A 13,112-nucleotide genomic window follows, 5' to 3' on the forward strand; every position below is an offset into this window, starting at 1 on the left:
ATAGGCTAATATTGACACAACAATAGGGTTGCCATACCTCCTACTCCTTTAAGAGGATTTGGCCTCCTTTTTCGGGTTTTTGAAAATGTCAAAGCAAAGACGGACGTTCGAGCGGGAAATTCGTGGTTCGATCGCAAGTGACAAGCTTTTTTTAGTCAACACCACTAAATTTGAGTAAAAAGTGTTTAAATCGGGAGTCGACCGAAGCGATGACCTTTTTTAAAAAATTTTAGTTAACTCGCCAAATTTTCCAGCAAAAATAGCGGCATCGGCTGTTTTATGTCTTGATCGAACAACTTTTCTGATTTGGTAAAAGTTTCCCGATTCCAAAATATGGTTACCCTACACCAGAGGTTCTCAAAGGGTGGGCCACAGGCGCATTTGAGGTGGGTCACAAAGGTATTTAGAAAATTTTAGAATTAGTGTAAGTTTAGTTTTATTTGTTATGTTAATCGCTAAAAATATATTCATACTGCAACAGTAGAGGGACTTGGCGGCATTCCTGTAGTAACAAAGTAGCTGACCAATATCTATTAGGTTAGCTTTGCTGACTACACAACCTGGAAGTCCTGTACTGAGGTTTGCGAGTTCTTCAATCCACAGATGTTTACTCAAACTCGAAGTATATTTAGAGAGAATAAGACGTTGTTAGGGTAGCGGTTATAAAAGAGTCTGCGAATATTTCTCAGTTCTCGCGTTAAGTACTCGACAAACGATAGAATGACGTCATGGCATGCATTGCGTGAACGATAGCTGGGCAATATTATGGCAAGTGTTGTACGTTGTTGAGATATATATCGGGATAATATTCCTAAGTCCAATTCAAGGTGATACAGTCAACTGCAATATTATCGAATTATACGTAGGCTACATAAAGCTTTTCATCCGACTCTGATGAGACGTAGTGGCACGTATAGAGTCACAATGTACTAGTTCAAAACAGGAGAGACAAACGGCGGCTTTTACCACTGGCTATGACAACCAGAGTTGGATCAATTACATTATTTCAGTTCAATTACAATTAAAATTACAATTACTTTCATGAATGTTTCAATTACATTACAATTACAATTACTCCATGCTAAAAATATCAAATTACAATTACAATTACAATTACTCCTTGCATGCTTCAATTACATTACAATTACAATTACAATTGCTGCTGTTGAACATGTAATTGAATAATCATAAATTCAACCGTGCTCCTTGACAACCGTAGCGTCGTATTTAGCAACAATTTAAGTCTAGTTCAGATTGTGTAGTAATAAATGCGTTTATATGCGTACATACTACATGGTATGCTATGTACGATGTCATGGTGACGTAATATAAGCGTGTTTTGTATGCTCGGTAATTATGGCTCACGTAATTGGAAATGTAAAATGTATTTACCTAATTTCCTATGGGTTAGGATTAAGGATAGGGTGCAGTATGTCGTTGAAAAAGTATTATAATATATGCACGTGTGGGATTTGCGTATATGGTATATAATTAAAGAAATAATATTATTTTTATCGAGGGACGTAGGAATTAGGATGAGGAGTAAAAACAAAACCGTGCTTTGTCAGATAAGACGTTATATAATATCCAGTGGTCTGGTTAGTTAGCCAGACGAAGTAACGATGCAGCATCGTGATCTGAAATCGTATTGTAGATTGCCAACCCACGGATAGATGCGCAAGATGTGAATCACGGATGAATGCACCGACAAACGTACTGCAGAGCCGGCTAAAAGCAGCAAACTTTGTAGTCCTAGAGCTGGCGATCCATGCCTCCAAATTTGATGCATCTGGTCTTTATCGTAAGCTATTGATGTACTAATTCCGAAAATACAAAATAAAATCTCCTCAGGTCAATGTAACTGCTCCAAAATAGCCGTTTAAGGCCGACTGTTGTGAAAAGTGAGAGCGCTGCAGCAGCATGACCACAACAATTACCAATTACGCCCAGCGATTGTTCAGAACAATGCCGATTCCCAGACTTTCACGACTATTTTGGGATGGTACCATTGCCTGGAATCATACTTTTATTGCGGAATCAGTGCGACACTAGCTTTCGATTAGGACCATACATCTCAAATTTCGACGCTTGGATCGCCAGCTACGGGACTATCAATTCTGCTGCTTTTAGCCGGCTCAGCAGTTCGCTTCTCGGCGTATTCAATCGTGAGTCACGTGTTGCGAATCCATCCGTTGGTTAGTAATCTAAAAATTGTATACAATGGCAGCCGAGGCCAGCATAGCGGAAAAAATATTTAAAAAAACTTCGCCCGCAAGGGCGCAGTCTTGGGCTTCCGCGAATGGATCCACCAAATTCCTTGTCGACATTTAAAGAGAATGCATTATAATTCAATTCTTTTATGTTGTGCTTGTCAGGTCTCAATAGCAACTTAATGTAATTGAAATTGTAATTGAGCAAAATTTTTGTCAAATTACAATTACAATTACAATTACACAAAATAAAAATGCTTCAATTACAATTAAATTACAATTACATTTAAAAATGTAATAATTACAATCAATTACAATTACAAATTACAATTGATCCAACTCTGATGACAACCTACGGCTAACAGCAACTAAAATGATTTCGAGTACATAATAACTGGAAGGTAATGCTGAAGTAACCAAGCATTCCGGCAGGGGCTCATGTCGTATGCCGTTGAAAGGTGTGTGCAATTAACTCGGAATGAAGTGTAATTGACGTATAGATTTACTGTACTTAGGCAAGTCGTATTATTGTAGGATAAAAATAGCCATAATTGCAAACTATTAGCAACTTCTGGTGGAGGTATCTGCGCCACCGCAACGAATCGTAATGGATTGAGGATTTAGTGGAGCGCATTAATCTTTGGAGTCGGTTTAAAATGTCCGCCCTGACATCATTGTACAAGTACATAATGCAAGAGTCACATGACTTGATTGTATCACTGGACTGAATATTTTGACATCGCAACTTCAATGGGGCTGTTCCACTTCATTTTGAACACGCGGTGGCGACAAAGGTAATTCGACCCAAATCTGTTCTGTTGCTATATACTTTACTATGGGACTGGTCTGAACATGGACCTAATTTCGTCTCTTGACGTACAACGAGGATGGTGAAAGTATCCATATCAACTTGAATCATCCATATGGATATCAAATTGCTGTTAGCCGACGAAAATGATGCTATTTCTTGGCGTCTGGTCCTCGTAATGGAAGTGCTGAAATTATGATTCAATCCTTATCACCAACAGCAATGGTTCTATCATTATTATTTTCGCCATTTAGCGGCCAAAACTACACCAGATTGGACTGGATTCAACACAAACCCTTTCTAGATATATTATGACCTTAACCAAATAGCTCTCTGGTTGACAGACTTCATGTCATTCCAATACCTTCCTATTCTTCAATCACATCACTATCTGTTGGTGTTTTTAAATGATAAAATACTACTAATATCAACTAGATCTCATCCTCTCTGATCATTGACAATTAAACGATGTACCAGTTGACTTGTGTTGTTGCAGTTATGTTGTTGAATAAAATGGAACAGTTATAAACTGAAGTCGCAAAGCGTATATACCGGTAGTCTATCAAGCAGAGGTTCTCGAATATTTTTTGCCAGACCCGAAAATAAATTGTATGGTAAGCACATAAACATTGGATTATAACATTCTAAGCAACGTATTTATACATGCTCATTATTACACAATTACATAATTCTTAGGAAGAAGGAATGTCAACCCGCTATTTGAGAAACCCATGTATGAGACTGCTTTAAGACAAAAAGCAAAATACTATGGCGTAAACCCAATTGATACAAATAGCATCATCATATCCAAGAATTGTAAAACACAAAAATGAGCTTGTGAGCCTGGGTCATTTTTAATCATCGAGTTTGTACTTGAAAATCTTGAAGGTTGTAGCAAAGCTTTGTTGTGCTACCAACATAATATGTATCAGATATGTATAATAAGAGTCCATGTAGTGAGCAACCGACAAAAGTCCTGTTTTGTTGCAGTCATATGAGATAGTTGTGTTACAACTAAGCCTAATTTCAAAGTCTTTCAGTCGAAAGTACAAAAATGAGGCCATGCTTTCAATATCCAACAGTGTGGAGTGTTCAGGATTTATAATCACTATAGATTCAACTATCCCCCTTTTCAAATTGTTAAATTGTCAGAACAAGATGCCGTGACTGATAACTCGTACGGTTTATTCTTTTCCAAAAGCTTTTGAACCTCTTTCATTGAAAACAGAGCAGATGAGAGGCTGCCTTTGCTGAAGTTTCATCAGCTTCATTGTAATCCAAACGCATGATTTTTATATGTTGTAGGTGTAGGACCTCACAGCAGCAAATTTACAAAGTAGGCCTACATAACATAATTTTCCATAACACATAACACCCATGGGGGAACTGATTTACTGCAGGGGAAGCAGGATAAATCATGTTGGTGAAATGGTATTCTGCGGAGAACTTTTCCAGGAGAGCACCAGGCATCCATACCTCTTCTTCGTAAACGGAATCCATCCTCCCGATAACTTTCTGTTTCTAATTGATGCATCTTCTGAGATCAAATGACCGTCATCCTTGCACAATGAGGCATATAACACTCGCCATATCATACGACTCTCGGAAAATTAACAGCAATGTACCGGTAAGCTGCCACCTGGGCACCTGCCAGGATGCCAATGTCCATCACGAGGACAAGACGCCAAGAAATAGCCTAATCTTCGTCAGCTAACAGCTATTTGATATCCGTATGGATGATTTATATTGATATGAATACTTTCACCATCCTCGTTGTACGCCAAGAGACGAAATTGGGTCCATGTTTAGTCCATTCCCATAGTAAAGCATATAACAACAAAACAGATTTGGGTCGAGTTACCTTTGTCGCCACCACGTGTTCAAAATGAAGTGGAACAGCCCCATTGGTTTGGTACAAGATGTGGTGTTGAATGCATATTAAAAAAAAAATTCTCCACTTCTCTGTAGTACCCCATTCAACAATTCATTGTTTGAAGCTGACCCAGAATGATTATATTATTCCCCACAATAGTGGAACTAAAATCCCAATCACACAGTGGATTTGATCACTGTGTTTCGCGACGCGAATGTAGCAGCGGACGAGCTCATAATATACACACACACACGGGAGTTTCAGCCTATGATCTACCTAGGCTGTATAACTGCTGCAACCAAACCCCAATTGCGGGACCTCGAAGGGGCCCAAGATTATTACGTTAATCGTTTGTTGGAGGATATTTATTCGACTTGAAAATTTTCGTCGCGCTTCGTCTACATTTAAATATCATCAGTAAATTAAGTGAAAAATGCGCACATTTTAGAGAAATATCGGCGCCGTCGATTCCAAGCATTGAACAGGATTATGATTCCAAAATGAGAGGTGGGCCACAGCACATTTTCAAACCGAAAAATGAGCTACGGCCAAGAAAGGGCTGAGAACCACTGCCCTACACCTATACACAACAGTATTGAGGAAATCAGAATATATCCGGCCGAAATATGTTCAGACATGTAGGCTACTACATGACTGAGCAGGCCATATACCAAGGGAAAGCTATCTCTGATATCGCGGCGCTGTATTTACACGAAATCTATATTGAATTGCGTACGTACACCTGACTTTTCTCACGCGATTATCGGGTATGTATAGTAGCGTTATATCTGTTGTTAGAGTTGCAGAGTTTCGTCATAGCCTGAACGCATACTTTGCATAACTTTCCACTGTGAATGTAACAGTGATGAGCATCGGACGGACTCAGATAGTGTTCGGGCCGGATTTTGAACGATTTTGAGACAGACGGATCGAATTCGAATTCTATTGCAGGTTTTGTTTCGGATATTTGTAACTTCTGCTTCGGATATTGTTGGATAGTTCTGACCAGACGTGACTTGACGTGACGCGTGATTTCAAATCAAAAAATTAAAATCGTCTGCTGGACAACCAAACACAGGCAGTAAACACGTTCTGATATGACTAGTAACACTCTGAAGCTGTTCAGTCAATGGTCCAAGCAAATATTGATATCAGCTAACCCTAACCTTAGCCTTTGTAAAAACTACTCGCAGCTCAGCTGTACACTGTACAGTTACGCTTCTTAGGAAAAGTTATTCGACTCGGATTTGTTGTATTTTGGACGGCATTATTTGGATTCGCATGGATTTTTGGTTGAAACTGTTCGGATTCGGACGGATAGTTCCCCAGAGGCTCAAACTGTCGGTCGCATTCGAATTCTGGGAAATCAATATCCGCTCATCACTGGAATGTAGTGCGACTGTGATATCGAGTTTCGTGGCACTTTTTGTCCTGTCTTTGAGCTTGTCGCAGAGATGGACAAGGAGAAAATTTTCGGCTTTTCAAATCAGATTAGAAATAGAATCATCGCTACATAGTTTTTACGGATAAGATTAGAGTCAGAATTACTGAATCCGTATGAGTTTGGAAATCAAATTCAATTACCATGAATTAGGAATAAATAGGCTACACCAAGCTTTCAATAATTTTATGTTAGCAATTTGTATATGTAGCATCAGCTTCATATCATTCTGTGCGGCAATGTGTGATATTCCTATCATAGAGCGAATGCAGAATGGTTGAATTCGTCAAACTGGCGAGTATCGTGCTGCTGTTGTTTTCGACCGTGTCAGCTGCTTCGGTGCGCGCGGATGAACCTCAAATGTTGATCACAAGTAGGTGTTCAGGGTTCTACAGAAATTGATTGACTGTGAGGGACGGAATATCTCAATCGAACGTATATGTGACGATAGCTCAGTATTGCTATTCGTCCTGGTCGAATATTGATCTTTAACTCGAGTTATTAATGCATTGCATTAACATTCCAATAATGGTGAGAATAGTTAAGCACTCGTTTCTTTGTATGAAAAAGAATAATTATCGAGCCTCATACCGAAAGGTGGTCAGAGGCAAAGTACTTACACTTTTTCCTTAAGTCTTCAAGTAGGGTTGTCTGCTTGTACTACTTGCTCTGGTGTGTATGTTTTGGTATCCTTACTTATTATTTATTATAGATTTATCCACCGTAAACAATATGATTTAAAATCCCAAATTTTGAAAAAGAGCGAAATATTCCTATTTATTTCTATTAAATGAATCCAGAACTTTTTTTCTTATATAGTAGAGTTACCATATTTTTGGAATCTGAAAAGAGGTCACTTTTTCAAAATTTTCAGACTTACAATAGCGGAGTAAAATCCGGTTGAATTGGTAAATTTATTCCGAGTTTGCAGTTGGTTGACTAAAACAAAAGGTCATCACTTAAATTCGACTCCAAATTTACCAATATAGTGGTGTTGAGTAAAAAAATTGTCTTTCTGGCTTAACTCCCGAAAGACCCACCGGACTGTTACTTTGGTGCTGATTTCCTATGGTTCAGTCCAATTTTCACATAGATTTAACAAAAAATTTCAAAGAAAAGGACAAATTCTCATAAAAGAGGACATTTGAACGTCCTCCGAGGACACTTTCAAAAATGAGGACAAATCCTCTTAAAGAGGACGTATGGTAACTTGGGTTAGTTAAGATATCAATTATTTTCACTATCCGGATGATGGATATTTCCGTATATTTGGAATTTGTCTAACCGGTTAACCGGATAATAAGTGCTAAGTGAGAAAATCGATTTCACGAGGTTTGCATGAAAAATGCATCGTAAAATCATTAAATAGTGCTATTTTAGATCTACGTACACGCGCAGTACGAGCGAATACGAGAAATATCACGCAAATTTATTGTTCACTGCTTCTGCAACGCACTCTTTATAAAGCGCAATCCGTCAATTGTGGAATCCTGTAGACGGGACCGGAGTTTTGTAACAAAGAGTCCACTTGCACTGAATGCCCTTTCTGCTTCTACGGAAGTGGGCTGAATAGTAAGCAGCCTTTCGTAGAGAGTTTGAAGGTTGGCAGGTCGTTTCCCAGAAGCTTCAAACACTTTACGTTCCTTTTGGACCATTCTTCTGTTAAGGTTCGGAGTACTGGAATGACGAGTAGCTGATACTAGAAATTATGCCACTATGATAGCTCGCTCTAATTCTTCCGTGAGGAATTCAGGAGATCAGGCGCGTCACCAGCCGAAAAATAAGGGGTGTTTGAAATGCAATGGGGGATGCGGTCGATTTTTCGAATTAAGTAGCATCGGAAATCAATTACGCATGCACGCACAGTCGCACACACATATTTGCGAGCATTCAATGTCATTCAGTTTCGCGGTGTTCCTCTTTAATCACAATCGCTAATCAGCATACACTTAACGGGATATTGTCTTCAAGCCAGCGAGAGATAGGAACCAACGCATGTTAGGCCCGAGACACGATAACTAGGCCAACGATGATATCCTCCGTACCGGGCCTATTGCAGATGCGATTGTCTAGGCCAGCGATAATATCGTGTGCACCAAGCCAATGTAGATGCGATTGAGCAGGCCAGCGATTGTATAGTGTACACAAGGCCTATTGCAGATGTGATTCTTCAAGCCAGCGGAACTAGGGTTGTTGAAGACGAGATAATTCAGGCCAGCGACGATAAACCGACGGTAAACCGTTATCCGGATAATCCAACCCTAATGGTAACCCTATTATATAGCGATGTTATAGGTTGGAATTGAGCCAAAATTGGCGTGCAAGGTTTTTTAGTCAACCTAACAATTTTATCAAGTATAGGCAGTAAAATTTGAAGAAAAAAAATTGAACAGCCCTAATGTATATGTTTATGTATGTATAATTGTATAGCTATTAGCTTCACTATATATATCACCCTGACCACGTACAAATTCTACGACTTTATCCAATATCTCTGGGTCTATGAGAAGATCTTTCAAGTCGAAAATTATCCACTTAAATTTTGAAAATTCTTTGAAATCATGACTTCTACACTTCTATGAGTAAAACAGTCCATTTCAATTTGAGTAGCTCGAGTTGCAACACTGACTATTTTTGATTATTTATTTACCATAACTGCTCATACTTCAAGATTCGTACGACGCCGACAGCTTCAGCTTTCTAATCGCGGGAGATAATGGAGGATTTCCCGAACCGTTTTATTCCACGCAACTGCAGCGGGGCGTGGCCGCGTCCATGGCTAATCAATCGGAAGCTCACGACTGCAAGTTCATTCTCGAGCTGGGAGACAACTTTTATTTTCTCGGAGTCAAGGACATTTACGACAGGAGGTGGAGGGTGAGGGAAATGTATATTCGGTCATTTTATTTCGTTTTGAGAATGTAACCTGTATCTATTACCGTGTTTACAGGGAACTTTTGAAGAAGTGTACGATTACCCTTCGCTTTATATACCGTGGTATATAACGACAGGTAATCATGACTGGGGTGGGAGTGTGCAAGCTCAGATTGACTATACCAAGATTTCTACCCGATGGTAAGCCTATGTGTCGGTTGGACAGGCCTACACTCATCGAATGTGATGATTTTTTTAAATAACGCAATCCAAAATCAATTGATCACGACTTCTGTGACAACGAAATGTCCGAATCAATCAGAACAAAAGAAGCAAGTTGGCGATTGAATATATACGGAGAAAGAAAACGCAGATTGATAATGATGTTTTGCCTAAACCGTGCAATAATTAAATTGAAACACACATACAAGAAAATGGTGTTCAGTCGCTCACAAGTCCGATGAAATATTCGATCTATACATCCTGAGAACGCAGGTTCCGACTTCTGACGTAGGATCTGTTTTCTTGTACCCTCTTTGGGGTGTGGATACATTATGCTATATGTGTAGGGACATTATATTATAACATACGTTCTGTCTCGTTTCAAAAACGTCCAAGCATCACGTAGCGATACACCAACGATCCTGCCTAACTCAGGACATTTCCCTGGTACTGGTACACACTTGAACATACACTGGAACCGTCCGGTACCAAAATCCGCACGATCATGTTTGAGACCACGATACCGTGCGGCATCGGCACCACCGGTATCGACGGCGTCCCGATCGACGAGGAGATGGCAGAGGAAGAATGGGCTTGGTTGGAAAAGGAATTGCAAGACAGCCAAGAGTAAGATATAACGTTTTCCAGACTTGTACAAACCACCAATCTAGTTTGTTGACGGTCAACAACTGCACTGTTTTTAGTAGTTCTAGTTCTTCTTCTAGTTGCGAATTTTGAAAAGTGACTGGTTGTAGTTTGGAGTGAATTGTGATACCGGTGTGATGTTGCGCGATGTTCTCGCACTCGCAGCCATTACTAGCACAGAGTCATCACTGCTGACAGTGGCGTATCCATGGATGGGTTTTGGGAGTCGAAACCCCTCCCATTCCAAACTCGAAACCTCGTCCTTTTGAAATGCCGATCCTATTTCCAATATTCGTTAGCTCGTCTGCTTAATATTAGTTATTAGTTAGTTTGGTTTAGTTAGATGGTTGTGGATGGTTGTGGTTGCAGATAAAACAACTATCAATTTATAACAGACATGTTTAAAACATGACCCGTTTTTAAAACATATTTTGTATCGATTTTTGTAGCCATGTCATACCGGGTGCAAATCGCTCATACTGCATGTTTTATCGAAAGTATTACACAACTATGGTATAATAATACAACTTCTAAAAAACACGATTTTGTTTTTTTAAATGGCATTTATAAAAGTATTTTAAGACACCATTGGTTTTAAATGCAACCCTAGTTGTGGATTTTTAAGGTCGTTAGTTTGCGATTTATAGCTGCGAATTTTTGAAAAGTAAGTAGTTCTGTTGCTTGTCTTGAAAATTGAGTAGTTCTATTTATAGTTATAATTGCGCATTTCGAAAATCCACTATTATTTGTACAAGTCGTGCGTTTCCGTGTTGTTCCTGACCTTTCATTAACTCGATTTTCAGTGCTGACTATCTCATCGTCACCGGACATTATCCGATATACAGCGCCTCTACGAATGGTCCTACTGTGGCGTGTTTAAAAAATAGGCTGGATCCACTTCTGCGAGCGTATGGGGTCTCGGCCTACATCAGCGGACATGAGCATTCAGCACAGGTATACATTGCTATTCAAAATACATACGTCTCCGAGCGGCTGTCTAATTCCCTCTGATGCCGATTTCTAGGCGCAGAAGCGTGTTGAATAGAATATCTATACTGTCGTTGAATCGTTGTAATTCAGACAGTCTTCCCACAAGTTGAATAGCCTCACAAATTTCAAATCTGAGATATGGAAAATATAATCTAAATGAAGTCGCGATAGGGGAAGAGATAATAGTCACTACAGTATAACAACACCATATAACCAAAGAAACGTAAGATTTACTATTAATGATGCATATTCCTAAATATCCTATACCACTGGTGGTCCTCCAACGCCTTAAAAGCGACTACACAGCCTGTCCGAGAAGGGCTAATTTCAACTGATTGTTATGAGTAAGAAAGCAAATTATACTGTGAATAAAGAACAAACACAATCTCCCATAGAAAAACTTTGCATGCCAACTTTCCGGAACATGTTTCGTTGATTGACTCTACATTTGTAATGGGATGCATGGAAGGTTACCATATAGATTTGACTACCTATTACTATACGATTCACCTTTTAGGCTGTACTGAAAATTAAATCATGTCATTTCATCTTCTCAGTATCTGCTCTCGAACGACGGGTCTCCGGTGAAATACATCATAATCGGATGCTCGAATTTCGTGACGCCATGGTTTGCGAATGAAAACAGCGACGTGTTTTCTGCCGAATTTCTGTGAGTCCATGGGTGGAAAATAGGTTAATTTATCCGATTTTCACCATAACGTGGGGTGTAAATCAGGTTAAAAGGTCACCAAATCTTGCTTTCACACGCTCCCGATGGGTGTAAATGAGTCGAATGCGCCAATCGTCGTAGAGATATACCCCAGGTGTGCAAAGGGTTCGGTTTACGTTACGTTTAACCAGTGGTGGCCCTACGAATGGGGGCTCTGGGCGAGACTTCCTGAAGGCCCCCTATAAGTATGTAATCGTAACTGATGGGGGCTCCCCCCCCCCAGACCCCTCCTTTCGCATGTATTATTATTATCTATTTATCAAGGTTTTAGCCAGGTGCTGGATTAGTTCATATCTATTATTGCATATGTGCAAGGATAGACTACGTCAAAACTAAGTAATTCTACCGCATGCAGAGACGTGATGTGATGATTATCGGGATACGGGACTTTTCTAACAAATGCAGAGATGATGATTAACACATTTGTACGGAATCATATTATTGATTGATGGACGGATTTCCGCATTTATTCGGGATAATTCTTGGAAAAGGCGCTTAAATCAAAGAGGGGGCCTTCGACCAGGGGGGCCCCGGGCGACCGCCCACCTCGCCCACCCCAAAAGCCACCACTGCGTGTATCACATTTTTTGGGATTTTTTAGGGTGGTACACGAAAAAGAACCCTCCACACCCCGGGGATATATAGCCTATCCGTAGGAAATGGTTCAGTTGACTCATTTCACTCATTGGAAGGGTTTGGAAGTACAAATCGGTACCTGAAAGTGCCGTTTACCTTACTTACCTCCTACGTTTTTGTGAAAATCGACGAAGTAGATGATTCTCGTTTACAGTGTCGGCAGACGCATATAGGCTCGGATTAACCATAGAGTTTTAAGGGCCTTTCTCAGTTTCATGGTCATTTGAGGGTTTCTATATTGGCCGAATGTTATGAGGAAATATTCCCGACCATGCACAGCTCATCTAGCCATCAGTAAAAGCAGCTACACTAAACAACCATTTGTGATCATTTTATTTCTCAGGTTCGCATCCTGGAGAGACATTCTCACGGGATGCTTCGCTCGTGCTGACGTCACGACTGAACACATGGACATCACCATCATGGAAGGCAAGGAAGGCCATGAACTGTACACTATTACAATTCCGAAAAGATCCGCGTCATGAAGACTTCCGATTCTCTTACGAAGCCATATGTAATTCCAAATTCGTAATTCATTGTGTCATCAGATGATTTCGCGAGTATATTTCTTTTTATTGCGTTTGGCCAAGAATCGAATAAAGAGGTCTTGTGAAGAGATTGGTTTTCAAACTTCGACTTTTGACTCTAATCACACAATACGTGACTAACATGCTTAACCCTAT

At 39.8% G+C, this 13,112-nt stretch overlaps 1 protein-coding gene across 1 annotated transcript; it reads left to right on the forward strand.

Annotated features, from left to right (window-relative positions):
- The first annotated feature begins 6,427 nt into the window (after nucleotides 1-6,427).
- LOC145448257 (tartrate-resistant acid phosphatase type 5-like) lies at nucleotides 6,428-13,045 on the forward strand. The gene is made up of 7 exons (XM_080326622.1): nucleotides 6,428-6,705; nucleotides 9,004-9,209; nucleotides 9,283-9,407; nucleotides 9,864-10,055; nucleotides 10,877-11,027; nucleotides 11,621-11,733; nucleotides 12,773-13,045. The coding sequence occupies exons 1-7, from the start codon at nucleotides 6,606-6,608 to the stop codon at nucleotides 12,912-12,914; spliced, it is 1,029 nt and encodes a 342-aa protein (XP_080182748.1). The 5' UTR covers nucleotides 6,428-6,605; the 3' UTR covers nucleotides 12,915-13,045.
- Nucleotides 13,046-13,112: the final 67 nt, after the last annotated feature.

The sequence above is a fragment of the Botryllus schlosseri genome, chromosome 10, assembly GCF_051294905.1.
Source record: "Botryllus schlosseri isolate E-star chromosome 10, Bs_hap1, whole genome shotgun sequence".
NCBI classification, from domain to species: domain Eukaryota; kingdom Metazoa; phylum Chordata; class Ascidiacea; order Stolidobranchia; family Styelidae; genus Botryllus; species Botryllus schlosseri.